This window comes from Carassius gibelio, chromosome A13 (assembly GCF_023724105.1).
Source record: "Carassius gibelio isolate Cgi1373 ecotype wild population from Czech Republic chromosome A13, carGib1.2-hapl.c, whole genome shotgun sequence".
NCBI lineage: Eukaryota > Metazoa > Chordata > Actinopteri > Cypriniformes > Cyprinidae > Carassius > Carassius gibelio.
The window spans coordinates 25,922,327-25,942,159 of NC_068383.1; the positions used below are offsets into that span (position 1 = coordinate 25,922,327).

Consider the following 19,833-nt stretch of genomic DNA (forward strand, 5'->3'; position numbering starts at 1 on the left):
TCCTTTGCTGGAAACGGAGCCTGGTCCAAACCCCGCAATGAAAGCATGACTCATCCACAAATGCTACCTCAGCATGCTTATTGCCCAGACACATGAGGCAGTGATCCTGACCATCACCCGTCACCAGGTAATGACCAGAAACACATGGATGGAAAGGCATCTTTAAAAAGACACGTCTTTAAAAAGACGTCCACTCGTGAATGTTCTTTTAGAGTTTGTTCTTTAAGTGTGCTGAAGTGCAAAGGGGAGATGTCCCCCTGCAACACAAACAGGGGATGCAGGTGAAGGATTTTGCAGCCTGATGTATGCAACCCACTCAACATGGGAAGAGCCACAGACACTGAAGCGCTGTACCGCCAGCATGAGAGCTTCCTAAGAGCGTGCTGAACTCATTGGGTTTTCCGAAGCAGTAATCCGGAGCAGAACAAAACAATCAATCGGCATCGAATCAAAAACCTGAATATGCGTTGCACTGGCTGCCTACTTATACTAATGCTGGGATCAGCCGCAGATTGATGCAATAATCACATGCCAATGTGCACTGGCTTGTTTAGTTACACTCGAAGTAGATCGATCTCTATCTAAGCGAGATCCCAATTCATTGGTCATTCGACATGATGTCAAGAGTGACCAACTGAAGAACTATAGCTAAGTTTTAATAATCATTCTAGATTTATGACAATACAGATGTCCACACCACAACTATTTTTTGCTTACACACTAGGTGGAGCATCTCACTACTCTACTGAATGTCCTATCGTTTTTGACCACTGAGAAGAATTACATAAATGCTTGCTGCATAGCACATGCAAACTGTTAAGAAGTCAGATACTAAGAATCCTCAAATGAAAGCAAGAGCATGTGTTGACATTCTATTTACCTTGTTAAGAAAAGTAACAAAGTAGTATACTGTGTTTAAAGAATAAAATGTTTAAAAAAATTCTGAATTATGTTTCTAATATAATTGCATTATATAATACTTTTCTTAGATTTTTACACTGGTTTTCAAAACAGCTTTATGTGCTATAATGCCACCAATCTCGCCCTTGTGTGCAATGTGGTCTAAAGCTCAAATCTAATTGGATGTCTTTTTCATCGCAGGGCACAATTCGACACACTCTTTGGGAAAAAACCTTGCTTTGTCGTGCCACGATTGATCTCGCCTGGTGTGAATAACTCCATAGGGATCTATTGTTTTGATTCAAGAACGTCATTGCTCTGTACATTTGCATCACTTAATCGCACCCAGTGTGAAATGCCAACAAAGCTTTTGAAAGTCAAATGATAACAATGCATGAGAGAATAAATGAGGAAAATACACAGTTTAATGAACTGAAAAAATCCTGAAGCAACTGTCAGGCTCCAATGGCATGGCTTCCCAGCAATGAGCTGGCTCAAGTTAATGATTACAGGAAACATCTGTCTCTACTACCACATGCTAAACTCCTTCTCAGGATTTCTGTCAATGTGTGTTGAGATAGAGCAGCGGTTTGGCTCGTACAGGGTTGAGAGGCTTTGCAGCGTGTCAAAGGCTCCGGGTGTGATGGTGGTCAGCATGTTGTCGTAGAGCGATAGCAGACGGACGTTGTGCAAGCCTGTGAAGCTGTTGTTGTGAATGCAGCTGATGCGATTGTTGCGCAGCATTCTAAAAGAGAAAGATGTGAAGGTGAATGCACAGAAAAAAAAACATATATTTTGGCTGAATCTGATATTTGGTGGGAAAAAACTGGGCTCACAGCATGCGCAGGCCATCCAGTCCTCTGAACATCCCGCTGTGCGCCGAATCCAGCTGGTTCGCCGTCAGGTGCAGCTCATTGACCGAAGATGCCCCCTCAAATGCCCCATCCTCGATCTCTGAGATCTTATTGTTGCTCAGGTTTCTGCAGGTCAAATGTCATCATCAGTGAAGCATCACAACCAGAGCGTCACTCAGACATGAGAGCGGCGGCACTTACATTTTCTTCAGGTGAGAAAGCGTCTTGAAAACCCCTGTGGCTTCTATTGTCGTGATCTCATTATTGTTGAGACGCCTTAAGAAAACAGAATGAGATTAAATAAAATAACAGACTTCTGATATTAATTGTTTGCAGAAATATAGCGCAATGTGTTTGTTACAGTCCTACAGTTCGGTGGTGGATGCTGGGATGTGTTCAGGGATGCGGTTCAGCCGTAGATTGGAGCAGTCCACTACATTTGACTCGCAGCGGCATTTGGCTGGACAGACTGGGTCATTATTACAGTCGTAGCTCAGCCTGGCGTCCTCCGTTCCTGCAGCACACACAACACTGTCGTATTCAAGGTGTTTGAGCAGAGACTTGCAGTGAGACGCGATCAGGGACATGTCAGAAGAACTTAAGACAGGAAGTGTCTACATACAACAAAGCTCAAAGCTGTTATCTAACAAGTGTTCAGTAATTAAAGTGCACGCTCACTTCAGAAGACAGCAACTGTTTGTCAATGCAACCACCACCAAATTGCCACAGTTGACATGATCTTATAATTAAGCACCATAATAGTTTCTTTCGTTGTTGTACTGAAATTAAAGTAGCTGCTCAAACATAGACTAACAGGAAAAACCACGGCTTCTGTATCATGTTAATAAACGTGTCACACACTCACCTGGGATGACGTACTGCTCTTTGGCTACGACAGAGACACAAAAAGACAACAATCACCAAGACTGATCAAGAAACTATGATAATCTCAGAATACAGATACATAAGGCCACAGATGTGCTTTGGAAAATGAACTATATCAATGTTGGAAGGCACTAGAGGTATAGTATAGAGTTATTACTGTATAGGCTCCGTTTGTGTAGTGTGTATACAGTACAGTGCTGTGGTGTTCAGCATGAAAAATTGAAGTTTTACATTTTCCATGCTTGTATTTTGGTATGTATATCAAATCCATTTCACCAGCTGTTGTGTGGAGGGTTTCATGGACAAAACTGAATCAGATCTGCAAACAGCATTTTCCTGAGGTTCTCAGTATCAAGCATTTAATTCACATACTATATGTAACAGAAAATAATGGCGTATAAGATTCCTGTATATGATTGTGATCCATTTTCCAGAACAAAAGATGATGATTAAACAGAGCTGGAAATGATTTGTGATAAATGACACCTGATCACAATCTGTCATTTCTAAAACAACACATGGTGAGCCCGAAACACACAGTATACTGTACACTGCTGTTCTTCAAAAGTTCACTGAAGCTGAATCAAATGATCAAAAATACAGTATAAACAGTGATATTGTAAAATATTATTACAATTTAATTTGCTGCTCAAGAAACATTTTCTGTATGAAATTGCTCAAAATGACAGTAAAAACACATTTGTAATGTTATAAAGATGTTGATAAATGCTGTTCTTTGAACTTTCTATTAATCAAAGAATCCCGAAAAATAAAATATCAGTTAAAAAATAAAAATAGTTAAAAAATAAAGTATCAGTTTCCAAAAAAGGTATTTGGTAGCATGACTGTTCAACACTGATAATAATCAGAAATGTTTCTTAAGCAGTAAATCATCATATTATTCTGGTTTCTGAAGATCATGTGACACTGAAGACTGGAGGAATGATGCTGAAAATACAGCGGAGCATCACAGAAATACATAACACTTTAACACAGATTCACACAGACAACCGTTTTAAATGGTAATGTTTCACATTTTTACTGTATTTTTTGTGAAATAAATGAAGCATTGGTGAGCAGAAGAGATTTCTTTCACAAATATTAATTATTCTGAGCTTTTGACTGCTAGTGTATATTAAGCAGATGCTATAATGTGATAGTATTGGTTTTACCTGCAGACTGACTGTAATTTATGGTGTGGAAAACTACTCATTCAGTACAATAAGAGGTCAAACTCTCATACTGTTCTTGATGAATCACACAGTGTGTGATGGAGAGTCAGTATACTGTAACTGTGTGTCTGATGGTTTTGTGATTAAACATCATTTAGTTTGACTAGTGTTTAAAGTTGAGGTTTGCACAGTGATGTTTGTGGTCTCGAGGACTGTGTTGTAGGCTGATGGCCAGTGTTTTACCGGAGCAGCGGAACTTCTTGCTCTTGATCTGGCCGATGCGTTTGTTGGCGAGCCGGCGAGGGCTGGTGCAGCGGGCACCACTGGTCTCGATGGGGTTAGAGCGCAGGTAATCAGCCAACCACTTCAGATTACAGTCACAGATGAAGGGATTCTGAGCCAAATGACTGCAGGGACACAAACACATTCACCTTAACACCTCTGTGCATTCAGCTCATCTAGCTGCTTTCACAGCAGGATTAATACAGTTCTTCAAATATAACATCACTTCAGTAATGACTGGATGAACTGCTAACATTTACAATCTCAGCATGCTGTCTGTTGGTGAAGAAACATCTTAAACATGATGTTGAATCCATAATTGTATTAGCTACAGTTACTTGTATTTGCCACATGCATAATTTCAGTGGAATATATCCAGGTTCATTACTTATTGCATGTTTTTATAATAATACAATCACTAGGATTAAATCTGCGACACAAATGAAGACTCGATAACTTAAGGCATGCAAGCAAGCGAGTTCTCTTATGACCGTCAAAGGATCTTGTTTAAAACAGTAAAAGCGTCTGGAGTGTGCGCTCACAGGGTCTGGATGGCACGCAGCGAGGTGAACGTGCCCTTGGCCAGCGTCTGGATTTTGTTGTCATATAAAGAAAGCAGCGAGAGATTCTGCAGGTCCTGAAAGGTGTTGGCGCGAAGACAGTGGATCTTGTTTGCGTTCAAAAGGCTGGAAACAAAGTGAGGAAGAGAGATATGCAGATGAAACTGAGACATAAATGGATTCTCCAACAGAGAGAAAATGACACCAAATGATCTAAACTGTTCTGTCCAGATTGATTTTATGGCTTTATGAAATCTGGCTCTGAAGGAGCCTCTCACACTCACAGCAGCTGGAGGGCGTAGAGTCCGTCGAACACTCCTTTGGGCAGATCAGTGATCTTGTTTCCGTACAGAACCCTGAACATCAGAGAGACCGTCAGCAGAAGAACACATACACACGTCCAGCTCATCCTCACATGAGCGTTTGGAGGAATAAACAGAGCTGTAGATTCAGTGTCACAGTGCTGGCATCAGCCCTTAGTCCTGCTGGAACTTTGTTGAATGACATTCAAATATGCAATTCCCTTGGCTCACATTAGAAATATATTTCTGCTATAGACAGACTTTTAGCAGCAGAAATGATTTCAAACAAGAAATAAAGGTACTTTTTTCCATTAATGAAAATGTGTCAAAACAAATCCACAAAATCCCAGTCCATCAAAAATGAAAAGCTGCATTATATGTAAAAAATCTAAATGCTTCCAGCTAAAACATGAGTTCATAATCCATAATAATATTTCCTCCAGTGAAAAAGTTCATCTCCTGTTGTCTCTCACATTAAAATCCACTCACTTATCTGTTCAGAGCTGTATTGGCTTTAAACAGTGCTTGATCTGTGCAGATTTCTCTCCTGATTCACACCACATCACTTTTTCACTGGAGGAAGTCTTTTTATGGATTAATATTTTAGCCCGGAAGTTAAAATCGTCCTAATGATGGATTTGTTCCTTTGATCAAACATGGATAAATAGCTTGAAATACAACTGTTTGCAAAATAGATAGAGTGAATTGTCATTACATGCCGACTTCAAGAAAAAATTTAGCCAGAACGGTGGATAAATCTGCTGACTTACAAAATGTCAAAAACGGATGGAATTGACACACTGCACCATGGTGCTGTACAGAAAGTTAGGATGCCCATGAATATGGATGAGTTTACACCAAGAAAGGTTACCTAGCAAAGTCAGCACGCTGCTAACTGCTTCTGATGCACTGAACGCACTAAGTGTCCTCTACAGTATTACAGCGCACACACACACACACACGCACACACACACACACACACACACACACACTCACAGTGAGTTCAGCGAGCGCAGGCCCTGGAAGGCGTCAGGAGCGAGCTCAGAAATCTGGTTGTTGCTGAGATCTCTGTAAAGACAGACAGAAGGAGAATGAAGAGACGCTTCTGGTTCAGCATCAGTAGATGATCTGTGTCACGCTGGGTCTGGCTGTTTTTGGATCGTGTGGCTGTAGGTATGTGAATGTGTAGCTCTGAACCTCCAGCCCTGCTGTGGTGGCGCTGTGGTGAGGTCTATTAGTAAACGGCAGGCATTATAGGCCCTGGAGAAGACTTTAATAAGCCTGCGGTCTAGCCATCAAACCACACGCCAGTACCAGGGAACACACTCCCCGATGAGATCCGATGTTAATTTATAGAGTGGTGGAGAGTTGGGTTCTTACAAGCTGTGCTACATGTCAACTGTAAAGAGAGGGAATACAACTCTGTTTAAATGGGTCAGGCTGGTTTGTGCTGGTTTAAGGTGGTCTACCACATCAACCATGGCTCCAGATGTGAGTCCATTTAGAGCAGGTGTTTTCTATGACTGTTTAAACTGGATTATCAGTAAAGTCTAATCCATAAATAGGCCACTTACACTACTGTGAATCTGAGCTGATTGTTACTTTACAGTATGTTGCACACATGAGAGAAGTGTTGTGTTATCTTAGCTGCTGCAAACTTACATTCTGCGCAGTTTCTTATAAGGAGAAAACGCTCCAGGAGGGATGGATTTGATGCTGTTCTGTTCCAGTCGTCTGTGAAAAGAGAAACACAGAATAATCTTTTTATATTGTATTTTTTGCTCTCTGTGTTGTCTGACATCTCAAATCCACATCAGCAGAAGCCACAGACACACTCCAACTCCATCTGAAATGGCTTGCTTAGTTCGGGACTCTTAATATCCAGAAATATCGTTGACTTGATTGCACAGATACTATTTTAACTGAACTGAGCTGGATAATGACATCATTGGATTCAATCAGGAACTGCATTTGCCTAGAAGATAAAGTTTACTATAGTAATTTTGCATTATTGACACTTTTTTCCTGTTTAATATTGTTCAATTGCTTTGACACAATCTGTATTGTTAAAAGCGCTGAATTAATAAAGGTGACTTGACAATCAAGCAGACGTAGTCTTGTTTTTGTCCGAGTGCATAGTCTGGTTTGGTGTTAAAATAGTGCTGTCAGGATTGACTAAAGGTGTGCAGTGAAGTGGACAGTTATTTTTGCGCCTGACCTTACTGAACATGCATCTGTAGAAGTTTCCCTTTCAGAAGCAAAATGTATGGGAGGAGAGTATTTAAATGAACGTTTACGCTCAACAAACTTCTGCTAATTGCACCATTATTTAACGCTCCCAAAAAACATGTCCTAAAGCAGACGCTAATTTGCGTTGTTCATTATGGTAATGATCTGCCTGCGTCTGTGTTCTTTAATTTGCATATTTGTCAGTAAATCACCTCCAGAAATGTTCACTCCCATTAGCGTTTTTTTAGAATTTATTCCGCGATAATTTACCTTGTTTAGTAAATCTGGCCCTTGGTGTATCGTTAATTATGACTGGGATACACTAAACTTGTGAACACACCATTTTCATCCTGGAAAAGTTGATGCAAGTTGCAGATATTAGGGAGTCTAAGTTAATGGATTTCACAGAAAAAAGAACAAAAAAGTGTTGTGTATAATGGATACATACTTGTATTTATTATCTTCAGACTAAGATTTTGTCCAGAGATCACGCATGTTTATATGTAGGGCTGATTTAGAGCATGAGTTTGTTGTGAAAGTCTGGTAGTGTGTGATTTCTAGTGTTTGAAATCTGTTCAAGTTGTGTAGTGACTTCCAGCTTTAACATACACAGTCCATTTGCAAGGTGACTGACAAGCAGTGTTGGGTATAGTTACTTTGGAAAGTAGTTAGTTAGGTTACAACGTTACCATCAATTAAAAGTAATCAGTTATGATACAGCATTACCTATTCATAAAAGTAACGCGTTAGAGTACTCATGCGTTACCAAAAATTAAAAGCCGTTCGCAGCGGCTCACACATGACAGACACAGCCCCCGGCCCATTGAAATGCACCTAGAAGTCGTGACTCCCGACAATGAATAACGTCAGTCATTCGACTAAATTAACACTGCAGGATAACAATAACAGGAAAGACAGACAGCAATCGGCTATTCCACATGGCGTTTTATTTATTTATTATCACAGAACATATTATAAATCAAAATTCGCACCTACCCAGCCCGGGTAGCCTAGGCTACTGTATATTATGAGCACCACAAGATAACTCCTGATTTTCCTTTAACTTTAAATAATGCAGTTATCAAAGTACAATTATGCTTACTTGTAAACACAACCTTAAACAGGCTTGCAGATTTAAATCCATTTAGAAATGATGAACAACCAGCCAGCCAACGATCTAACAGAAATTAACAGCTGCCTGTCAAACAAAAATGATAAAAAACCGAATAAAATCCTTCACTGCCACACAGGCAAATGACAAATCGCTTGATAGCCGAACTAATTATTATTAAAGTGTCACAGTCACAAGCCTAAATTCGCTTTAACACAATCCTCTTACATTTACTCTTCAAAGTAGTGATTAAAACGTAGCAGAAGCAGATTTTCGAAACGTTTGTCCGACAGTCGATTTCTCCTGGGAGTAAGAACGAGAGTGCTAGATTGGTGTTTGGATGCGAGATGTTTTTTTAAATTTGAGGTAGAATTTTTGGCGGTCGACAGAAGCAGAAATAACGGAGTTACTGATTACTTACGCACGAAACTAACGCGTTAAGTTACACATTTCAGGAAAAAAGTAATTAGAGTACTGTAATGCGTTACCCACAACACTGCTGACAAGTACAGTCACAAATGGATTAATGCCAAAACCTCTTTTACCCAGACAGCAAGCAGTTTCGGCCCTTATCTGGCCAGTGTGAAATCCATGTGGGCCAAATGTGGGCCAGATCTGGGCCGAAACTGCTTGCTGTTTGGGTATAAGGTTTTGAACAAAGTTATGTGGTCACAGTATGTGTAAACAACCGACCTATAATGGTAAAAAATATTCCCAGTAATTTATAAATAGTCTCTCCAAATGAGTGGAAAAATCGTAGCGAAAAAAAGTCCTGCCCATGTGTGAAGATCTCTGCAGCAGCAGCAGTCTGCCATTATCGTTTTCTTGCCGGAGATGCAATGTCTACATCAAAGAGGCATCCCAAAAAACATCATTTAGTTCAGTGCTGGAGTAGTGCAAAGTTTGCTTCTTAAAGAGGGATCAATTAACTAAAGCTAAAGCTACCATTGTCTCTGGCTATTTTCACTGATGCTGCCCTCACGTGCTACCAGAATGATTGTAAATAAGAATGTGGTAATTAAAAATTGCATTTGAATTGATAAAAATGCTTGAATTTGTTGAGCTCATAATCACAAGTGGGACTTAAAGTTTGTGATAGCCTGCGGCGGCACCATGAGACCAGCTATTTTGTTTATTTTATTCACGCTACATTCCCAGACTGTGTAATTCATAAATGCATGATTTATTATGCACAGTACAAACAGACTTTCAAACCGAGAAGGTTTCTTGTAAAGATAACAAGCCTGAACTAATAGTGGAATGTTTATTTGCCAGCATTGGTGTGCCAGCATGAGATTAGGAGGCTCCGCCCTCTTCTGAATAGAAAGAAGGGGTTTGCATTTAAAGGGACAAACACAATATCAGTGAGGGTTGGCTCATACCCTAAAAGTGGCAATTTTAACAAGCTATAGAAAATATCTGTGGGATACTTTGAGAAAATCTTCACATACACTCTCTGGGGACATGAGACACTTTTTTTACATTTTGTAAAAAGGGGCATAAATAGATCATCTTTAAATGTAAGGCATAAACATTAGGGTGGCCATTCTTTTGGGGGGGGGGGGGGGGGTTATTTTTGGTGTTTTATGTCTTTATGTCTATAGGACAGTAAGGGGACAGGAAGCAAAGTGGGAAAGGGGGACGGGATCAGGAAAGGTCCGCAAGCCGGGACTAGAATTTAGGACAGCTGAAGCTACATGTGGGTCTATCAACACTGTTCGGTGTTTTTATTTTTAACTTAATTGACAGTTTACTAATGGTCTTGTATAATTAATAACTATGTGCTGTTATGGTCATTAAGACATAATTTCAGTTTTGTTGAGCACACCCCAAATATAATCTCAGCAAAATTAGTTTGTTTGCATTTCTCATAAAAGGGATTTGACTGGATGGGTGAGAGCAGACTTTTGTTTAAATAAGGGCCACCCTAACAAACATGATAATTCTACATAGAGTTATTTTATTTCCAAAACTAGTCTGAATTCCCATGCGTGTATGATTTCTGTGGTCTGGCTGGAACGACCGGTGATAGAAAACAATCTCTGTCTTGTAGCAGAAGCTTGGAGAACAGAGTGAGCATCAGCAGTGCTGATAAAGGCAGATGCAGTGTGTGTTTGTCAGGTGTGGATGCCATTAGTGTCTGTGGGGGCTGCTGGTGTTTCTTTAGGGTCTGCTTTAATAGCACACCCTGCAGGTTCAGATCACAGCGCCGTTGAAGAAACCAGTTGTTTTCAGTCTAAAGAGCCTCATTTAAAACAGGAAAGTCATTTGTCAGGGTCATTTAGTGCCTTCAGAGCCACAGGCAATAACGGTTTGACTTAAACACTTGCAGAATTTCCCTCCTCTTCAAAAGCAGGGCACCCGCTAGGAAATATAGAAACACAATTTACATTCTTTGGATTGCAGTGATTCCAGACAGCACATTCCTGTGGCCTTCACTCTGCAGACTGCGCTTTTCAGTCTCTGCAAGCGTGTCCAAATACATCTGTCGTAGATCTTGCCACTGTAATCAAAAGATCGCAAGTGGCTATAGTTCCTTCTCTCACGTCTGGAAGCAGTGCGCCATAATCATGTGTGTGTGTGTGTGTGTGTCTGTGTGTGTGTGCATGCCCGTTATTCACATTATACTGGCCGATGTATTTTAGTACAGGACCCTCAGAAGCTCAAACTTGTGCATTCCAAACTGACTTACATTGATTTCCAGATATACATTTGTTCAGTTCATGCCTTCTCTGGGAGTTGAACCCACAACCTTGGTGTAGCGTTGCAGCATGCTCTAACATTCGATTACAGGAGTGTTTTTTATTTTATTTTGTTTTTTTCAAATGTAAATTTTCAGAGAACATTCCAAAGAAATACTCCCATAATGTTTGCAAAATAATAGAATGGAATGTTCCCCAAACGTTTGTTAAACCTAGATTTTTTTTTTTACATTAAAAAAAACTAAAATAAGAAATTTCAGAAATAATTCATATTATGTTGGCCTTTATGGGTTTTTAGTAGAGTTTGTGTAATTTTTGTTTATCCAAAGCAACTTACATTGCATTCAAGGTATACATTTTATGAGTTCTTGCATTTGCTGGGAGTTGACCCCACAACCTTTGCGCCATTGTCTACTGTTTGAATTACAGGAACTTACATCTCTGCCATGCTGTCGGGCAGGTTTGCCGGTATCGCCATCAGTCCTTTCCCTCTGCAGTCCACAATATTATTATTGCAGGTACACACGGCCGGACACGAGCCGGCGGTGAAACTACACGACTGAACAGCAGCGTCTTCAGACTGACCTGCAGAGGGACATTTGGAAAGAGTAAGAAGAGGTTGTGAATAATAAAACCTAAGTGTGCAAGTGAGAACTCGTTATTGTTCTTTGATTCGGATCAGTGGAAAGCAGTAGATGCTAATGTTGGCTGAAGAGACTGGAAGGAAGATTGCTCACTGTATTTGTTTTGATCGCTTGTGTTACCTGAACAGCTGAATTCATGCTTCTGGACCTCGGCTACATTAAGTCCTCGAAGCGGAGCTGGAGTGCTGCACTGGGTGAACAGACCGATGGTGGGCCGCTCGCGCAGCCACTGGGACAACCAGGCCAGATTACAGTCGCAGTTCAGGTTGTTGGAATGTAAACGGCTGGAGGTGGAAAAACGGCAGTGTGAAGGTTAACATGAAGCTTTGTTTGAAGAAATAAAATCATCTACATCTTGGATGAAAGTGAGGGCATTTTCAGCATTTCTTCCTTTAAGCAAGCTCACAATAGTGTTTGCTCAGAGCTCCTCGTAAAGACCAGCAGCAGATCCTGTTGTGTTTCAGGTGCTCTCTCCAGTATAATCCAGTCTGAACTAACATGCAAACCCCTGCTGTGCTAAGCCTGTCACTGAGCTTTACTACTAATGCCAATAGCCAATTATCTTTCCCCTGTTCCCAGTATCTGATCAGCGGGGTCTTTTCTTCTCTTAGGTAAAGAGGACATGCTGATAGGGCATGCATCATCTACCCGAAAAAACTATCCTGTTTTACAGCCACATACTGTTTCAAAATATTCCACAGAAACTGCCTGCAGTCACGGGGTTTGAGATTTCATTCTCCAAAACTTCACTTATATTCCCGAAACCTGACCATTTCATAGCATAAATCTGTGAGCGCATAACAAAATAAATAAATAAATAAACCAGACCAAAATGAAAAAAGATACTCATGTGGTAAAACATGTGGGAAAACGGTTCACAAATTCCAGAGAAATGTAGCAGAATATACATATCATAAAACCAGTGTGTGTGGGTGTTTATTTCTGTATGTGTGTGTGTGTGTGTGTGTGTGTGTGTGTGAATTACTGACTGTGGCTTCTGGCAGAGCCGTGTGGCCTCCACCGTCCCGCCACGACTGCATGGAATGACACCGTGTGTGTGTGTGTGTGTGTGTGCGGGTGTGAGTGTGTGTGTGTGTGTGCGTGTGTGTGTGTTTACTGTCTGTTGTTTCTCTGTGTTGAGCTGTCAGATAAGATGGACAAAATCTGGAGTTCCCATAGAAAAGATCATGCAAGCACATACACATATTTTATATAGAAGCCTGTTTCCACCACTGAATAAAAAATAAAACAAGGGAATTGTGACATTTGCGAGAATCTCATAATTATGACCTTTTTTTACATCTTTACATCTCGCAATTCTGACTTTTTTTCTTAGAACTGCGTGATATAAACTCACAATTGCGAAAATAAACAGTCAGAATTATGAATTAAAATTGTTATTACTATTATTCAGTGGTGGAAACTTATTGTACCATAATTTGTCAATAAGATGCATATTCTGACCGGTGTATGACACCAGCTGAAACAAACTGGTATGTGTAGAGAATTTTTGACTATAACAGTTGATAAGAATAATAATTAGTCTCATTCACAATATTTTATAAAGTAACTTGAATTTCCTGGGAATCGAACCTATGACCTACTCTAATATTTTAGCTACACGCTTGCAAGATTTCACAGAAAACACTTTGTGTAAGTCCGTAAACTAAGCACCATCTATCAGCTCTCATAAATCAGGACACTCAGAAATATGTCATCACTCATTCACTTTCACATTATCTCAAACCTTTATGACTTAAATAAGATATTTAGATAACGGTTCTTGTACACATAATGAAATGAAATTTTTCTAGATATGATCTGCAGAAGAGAGGACTTCCTGAAACGAGTGAGTAAATGAAGACACTTTAGATTGTTTTCTCTTGAAGAGTGACTTGGTGCACACTCACACGGTGTGTTTTATGTGTGTGTGTGTGTGTGTGTGTGTTACTCACAAGGTCCTGAGCTTGGGCATGTGGTTGAAGCTGGACACTGGGATGCTGCTGATATTGTTGTTGTTCAGGGTTCTGCGAAACATCCAGAAGATATGAATCAGTTCAACGTGAATTAATGCAGCCTGATCTCTGAAGAATTCAGAACTACTTGTACATAGCATTCAGCATTTTTGTACTTTAGCATTAGGTGAATGCGTTAAATATATTGGAATTTAAAATCTGTAATTCAACTAATGTCATGAATTCAATAGTCTATGATCCTGATAAAATCACAAATATTCGGTCAATTAAAGATGCATGTTTTAGTGTTGATGCAAACAGTGCTAGAAGCAGATATCTTGTGATTATGAATGAGATCACAGTGGCTCTATCACACTTTCGTTTGCCTTTCACAGATAGATGATGGATGCTAAAGAAGGTCAGACTCGCTCTTGTTCATGCCACATGTGAAATTTCGGTTCGTATTTGTTCTTTGGCTGTTAAGATGGAGTCAATAGGATGGACGTGTTTTTGTACTCACAAAACTTCAAGTCCACGTAAGGCGCGGAAAGCTCCGTCCTCGATGCAGCTGATGTGATTCTTGTCTAACTGCCTGTAAAACACAGAGGGGAAGACGGTTAAACAGACGCTGGGTTTAGTCTGCTCTCTGTGCAGGTGTTTCGTGGGCTCTCACAGGTTCTTGATGTCAGTCGCTCCTCTGAAGGCCTTTCGGGGAATCGCCTGGATGAAGTTCTCACTCAAGTCTCTGGAAAAAGAGAAAATCTGGGATTAAATACACTACACAATGCACATACATAATATCATTTTATAAATGACATTACAGGTACGTTACATCAAAATAAGATGCACTTGAATTATCTGTTTCTGAATTCGTATCTCAAAATGTTCATGAGAGGCTTAAAACGACTGCATCATTGGAATACAGAGATCGTGCAGAAAGCCTAACCTGATTTTACCAAGTGAGACATGTTCCTGGGACAACATCGTTGTTGACCCTGGAACAACATTGTGATTAACCAATCAGATTTGAAGAACCAGTTTATAGATTTTGTGAAGTTTACGCTTAAAATCAGTGTTTGGTGCTTGTACATCAGTGTCATTCATCTATCATTTCCTCTGATTTTAGAGATTACTCATGGTTAAGGTTAGGTTTAGGTGTAGGGATATGGTTAAGAATATATTTTTGGAGTAAAATGTTGTTCCAGGTTCAACAAAATATGTTGACCTAGGAACACATCGGACTTGGCAAAACCAGGACGTGTATTCAGAAACCATGGGACAGGTCTCTTTCATACGTCATACATCAGTAAAAAGTTGTCACAGAGTATGAATAATTGATATAGCTTTCATTCATATTTTGATATTTTATAAATGATCTTTTAAAGTTTTTGTTAGAATTTCAGTAATTTTGTTATGTGGTTCTGAAAAAAAAAAACGTGAAAAGAGGAAAATTATTATTGCTGCGCATTGCACAAGGCTTATGCATCATGCAATGAAAATCTGAAAATCAGTTCTTTGTTAACAAACATGATTCTGACGCTGAAACAAAGGATCAGCAGCAGTATTAACAGACTGAGGACGCTTCTGATAATCAGCAGGGACAGACATGGCATCGCAGGCCACGCTAAACAGCAGAAAGCAGCTGAAAGGCAGCATCCTAAATCCTGCTGTCATGCTTTAAAGTGATCGTGTGCTGAGCACAAAGCTCTCTGGGTAATCTGAGTGGATTACACGCTCGTGTTTAAGAGGCTAATTGCGTATCTCTAAACACTAATGAGAAGCACTCACTTTCATCACAGCGTCACGATTGTAATTAGGCTCTATATAATAATGTCTGGGTTCATTCACTGATACGACTGAAGTGCTGATGTCTGCTGATGTCTGCTGGCTGTAGGTGAAGGGTTAGTGTCTGTGAGCGGCAGAACTAATGAGTGTTTGCTAGAGGGCCGTCCCGTGACAAACAGGGCCACACAGACTATACACATCTCAACAGAGGACAGTTTGTGTGGCTAAAACGAAAAAGTAACACATGCCAATCCCCTTCTGCTCCTTCAAAGCACTCATAGTTTTATAATCACATCCATGGTTGGCAGAAAGGTCATTAGAATGAACATTTTTACTGAGTTTTCAGTTTTTTCTTTTTTGGTATTCTTCTGAGAGGAAAAACATGGGAATGACTATAAGGTCTTATTGTTATACAAACTGTATATTTAACTGAAAGAAAACAAATCGCTAAAAAGATTGAGTACATATTTCGACTATATTTCTACTTTTTAAAATGCTAGTCATTTTTGACTGAAAACACCATAAATGTATAAAGAATTTTTTTTTTTTAAGTACACAAATGAAAATTTTTTGGTGACTTGTTATACCCAATTAGTTTTAGATAATCCTCTTTGGGGCAAAATGACAGGAACGTAACAAGCCTGAGTTTTTCTTGTTCACTTCGACTAATAGCACAGGCTGTTTGTAAGGGCGCAGGCTTCACATAACACAGAACTAGGATACCATTATCGTTGACTTTGAGTTATGAAGTCTTGAGGGAGTGCAAACCGTGCTGGGAATCGTCTGGAAGCCTCCCAAGAAAGTCCAGTAACCACAGAGACAACGCAAATAGCTTTCATTCCCTGAAGATCCAGACCAACAATGAAAGCCTTGCTGAGCTTTCTTCATCACTATTTGTGCCCATTGTGCTCATTTGCAAGCTTTGGCCTTCTAAGAGTACCATTCGCTATTTGGAAATGCAAGAAATGCACATGTATCTAAAACCGGCAGCTTCTTAAATAAATAAAGCCAGTAATATCCAAAAAAGAAAGAAAACAGATATTGTGGAAATTGTGATATGTGATGTTTGGCAGTTTGACGTGCACTGGGCCAGAGGAGTGAAGGAAACGAACGACGGAAAAGATATCACAATCCCACAGGACACGTGCCGCTTCAGCAGGACATACATCACAGCTCTCAGAGGTGTGCACGACAGTACTCACACACACACACACACACACACACACACACACACACACACACATAGGCCTCATGCTTTTCTACTGTACAAACTGTGTTTTCTATTGCCCTACACCTAAACCTACCGCTCACAGGAAACTTTGTGCATTTCTAGATTTTCAAAAAACAACAACAACAATATATTTATATTTTTAAGGTTTTTTTATTTACAGGGACATAGGAAGTGTCCTTATTAAACCAGCTTCATATTGTAATACTTGTCATACTTGTGTCATTATACAAATTTGTGTCCTCAAACTCCCAAACCAATGCACACACACACACACACACACACACACTCTCACACACACACACACACACACACATCTCCCCCAAAACTGAAGAAAACACTGCAGTTAAACCATTTACCAATTGACCAATTGAGTCAAATTATGTTTATGGAACATTTTGACGATTAAATTCTGTCACCAATTATTCAACCTCAAGTCGTTTCTAATCTGGTTTTCCTACTGTGACAAACAAGTCAACACAAAACTTATTTTATTAAAGAGAAAATATATATAGACTCAAACACTGACTGTCAAGGAACTTTCACCAGTCTACATTTACACTGCATTGCTTCAAGTTAAATACTAATTTTGGAAAATTCATTTCATTTCCACATACATTTGAGTTTCCTGCTTTATTTTAAAACTGTTGTGCACTGTTGCACCAGCCATACACAAGCCAAACTAAACATCTCCAAACTGTTATTTATGTTGAAATGCATGAAAAACAGGCAACAGACATTGCATGTATGGTTTTATGGAGTTTGGTATTGATCCAAACGCAGCTGGGAGACGCTTTGGGCAGAAACAGTGGGAAGGTCCTTGTGATAAAGCTGCCGTCAATCTATCAATCTCACACTATTGGCAGATGTTTGTAGGTGATGAGAATTCATCATGGGATCCTCTAGGAGTCTCCAGAAGAGTGAAAGAGCAAAGCCATTCAGGAGAACTACAGTAACAGATGAGTCTGGAGTACATATATAATCAGCTGATGTGCCAGCTACAGCTGAACACATCTAAAATATCTGGCGTCATAGTCAAAAATAACCCATTTAAATGGCTCTTGTCAAGAAACTGAATTTGCACATTTGAAAAACTGAATGTTTTTGGAAGCATGAAGCCAGCAGATATCAGAGCTGAACACCAATACAGCCAATCAATGCCACCAGTAAAACTGCACATCAAGTTAGGAGACAAGACTCAGACTTTTGGGCGTTTGATGGCTGAAGTCCTGCCGCTCCTGAATGGACACATGATGCTACAGTAGATCTGAAACAAGCTTCAGCTTTCATCGTTTTCACGTGGCTTAGATCAGTCTAATCCAGGATGTCAGGTTCTTTCACCCCGCTGTTCAGCTGCTCAGTAAGTGATCACACATCCTGAATAATTATCTGAAGTAATTACCATACTTTTAATAAATAAACATCTCTCTAGGCTTTCAGCATCTCAAGCTTTGTCCTCATTTCCCTAGAACTAAATGTGTTATTCTTCATAACCCAAGTGAAACTGATTCTTTTGAGTCAATTATAATAAATGGCAATTATAAGAGAGAGAAGTTTGAAAACAATGTGAAATATCCAGAGCGCAAAAAGTACAATAAAATATATCTCTTGAGAAAATCAGAAATACGCATCACAATTTTTTTGCTACTGTATAAGTATGTTCAATAGTGTAAAAAAAAATGCCATACCTCTAAATACTATTTCCCGCAATGAAAGCATTAGACATTTCTGCATAATTAAAACTGACATGACACATGGATGCTAAACCACCTGTAAACACATAATCATGATGCTTTCTGAAAGCTTACAGTGCACTTTATGACAGCAGATGATGATATAGATAACTAAGGAAATTATCTTCTGGAAAATGCATTTCCAGCCGAAACGGCCTCAGTCTGAACAATATGAAAGAGTGCAGGACAGAGGGAACTGGCCTCATTAATGGCAGCACAAGTGTCTCATGGCGAATACGCTACACTAGTCTTTTGTCTGCCGTTCTATTGAGTGTCAGTCGTGTAAGGGCACTTTAGCAGGATTAGACCGGATTCATTCATATCTGCTTTCTCACACATTTTCTCACGCATTCTTGTCCTGCTCGCTTCAGTCTGCAAAATATGAATATTCAAAGCATGGCTTCTTTTTTATCTCCTGCTTTGCCAGGTAGTTTTAACACCCGAGTAAATATGTTGAAAATTGTGTTTGGTAAATCCACCGTCCAGTCTCCTGATGCCACAGAATGTTGAAACGAAATGAAACTGGAAGTGATGAAAGCAGAGTATGACAGACTCTTGTGTTGATCTTTGTACCTGTGATTCGGTGTGTGTGTGTGTGTGTGTGTGTGTGTGATGCTGTATTATGTGTGTCACTCTCTGACACAATTTATGGAGCAGAGAGGAAAGCATGAGGACTAAATAAATAAATATAGAAGGCTTCAGTGCAAACACACACACACACACACACAGAGAGAGAGCTCGTCTCTTTCCAGGCTTGCAGTGCTTCATGGGTAATGAGTCGGGTTTATTGCGGTCAGAGGCCAGTGATTGGTTTATTCATCAGTTCATAAAGCTTCACTGGTCAGTTATCTTGCCTGCGGTGCTTTGGATGACAAAGGACACCATTTTATTTTGGTGTTGTGCATCAGCAGATTCACAAATGAAAAGACGTTTTAGGTTCCCTCTAAACACTCAGATCCATCAGTGAGTTATGTACAACAGCCAAAACTGACAAACTGGTCCTGAAACAGCAATATTGCCTTTTTGTTATTAGTAACTGGTGGATTATTATGTAATAAACATGTAATAAACCAATATTGGTAGTATTAATTAAAGCAGCACCAGTAAACTAAAAAAACAAATAGATACACAGGTGATTTACAGATTAACAATGCAATTTCCACGCAGCAGTTTTTACTTAACAAAAAAATCAATTAGAAATTGCTAGCAAATTTCACAATTAAACAGCAAATAACACATTGACACTAACCCTAAACATGAAGCAAGACTGAAACAGTGTTTGGTTGTTGTGTACACTTGACAGTGTAACGTCAGAAGAGTTCATTCAAAATGATTTCGATGTCTGTTAATACAAACGTAAGCATGATGTGTGTGCTGTTTCCCAATATTAATAACTGACCTACCATATGTTTTCTTCCCAAGCATGACTATTTACACAAATTCAGACTAGAAACCGTCATTATTATCTCACGTTCAATATCTTGCGCTTGT

The 19,833-nt window shown here is 39.6% G+C and overlaps 1 protein-coding gene across 1 annotated transcript in view; it reads right to left on the reverse strand.

Annotated features, from left to right (window-relative positions):
• The window catches only part of LOC128026538 (slit homolog 1 protein), a 56,875-nt gene that overhangs the window by 18,627 nt on the left and 18,415 nt on the right, over nucleotides 1-19,833 (reverse strand). Inside the window, exons 5-19 of the mRNA XM_052613794.1 lie at nucleotides 14,270-14,341; nucleotides 14,117-14,188; nucleotides 13,597-13,668; nucleotides 11,762-11,925; nucleotides 11,435-11,582; nucleotides 6,618-6,689; nucleotides 5,952-6,023; nucleotides 4,938-5,009; nucleotides 4,636-4,779; nucleotides 4,055-4,218; nucleotides 2,620-2,643; nucleotides 2,124-2,268; nucleotides 1,956-2,030; nucleotides 1,737-1,880; nucleotides 1,502-1,645 (exon numbers count right to left, since the gene is read on the reverse strand). Coding sequence (XP_052469754.1) covers nucleotides 1,502-1,645; nucleotides 1,737-1,880; nucleotides 1,956-2,030; nucleotides 2,124-2,268; nucleotides 2,620-2,643; nucleotides 4,055-4,218; nucleotides 4,636-4,779; nucleotides 4,938-5,009; nucleotides 5,952-6,023; nucleotides 6,618-6,689; nucleotides 11,435-11,582; nucleotides 11,762-11,925; nucleotides 13,597-13,668; nucleotides 14,117-14,188; nucleotides 14,270-14,341 — 1,584 coding nt within the window. The remainder of the gene's footprint in view (nucleotides 1-1,501; nucleotides 1,646-1,736; nucleotides 1,881-1,955; nucleotides 2,031-2,123; nucleotides 2,269-2,619; nucleotides 2,644-4,054; nucleotides 4,219-4,635; nucleotides 4,780-4,937; nucleotides 5,010-5,951; nucleotides 6,024-6,617; nucleotides 6,690-11,434; nucleotides 11,583-11,761; nucleotides 11,926-13,596; nucleotides 13,669-14,116; nucleotides 14,189-14,269; nucleotides 14,342-19,833) is intronic.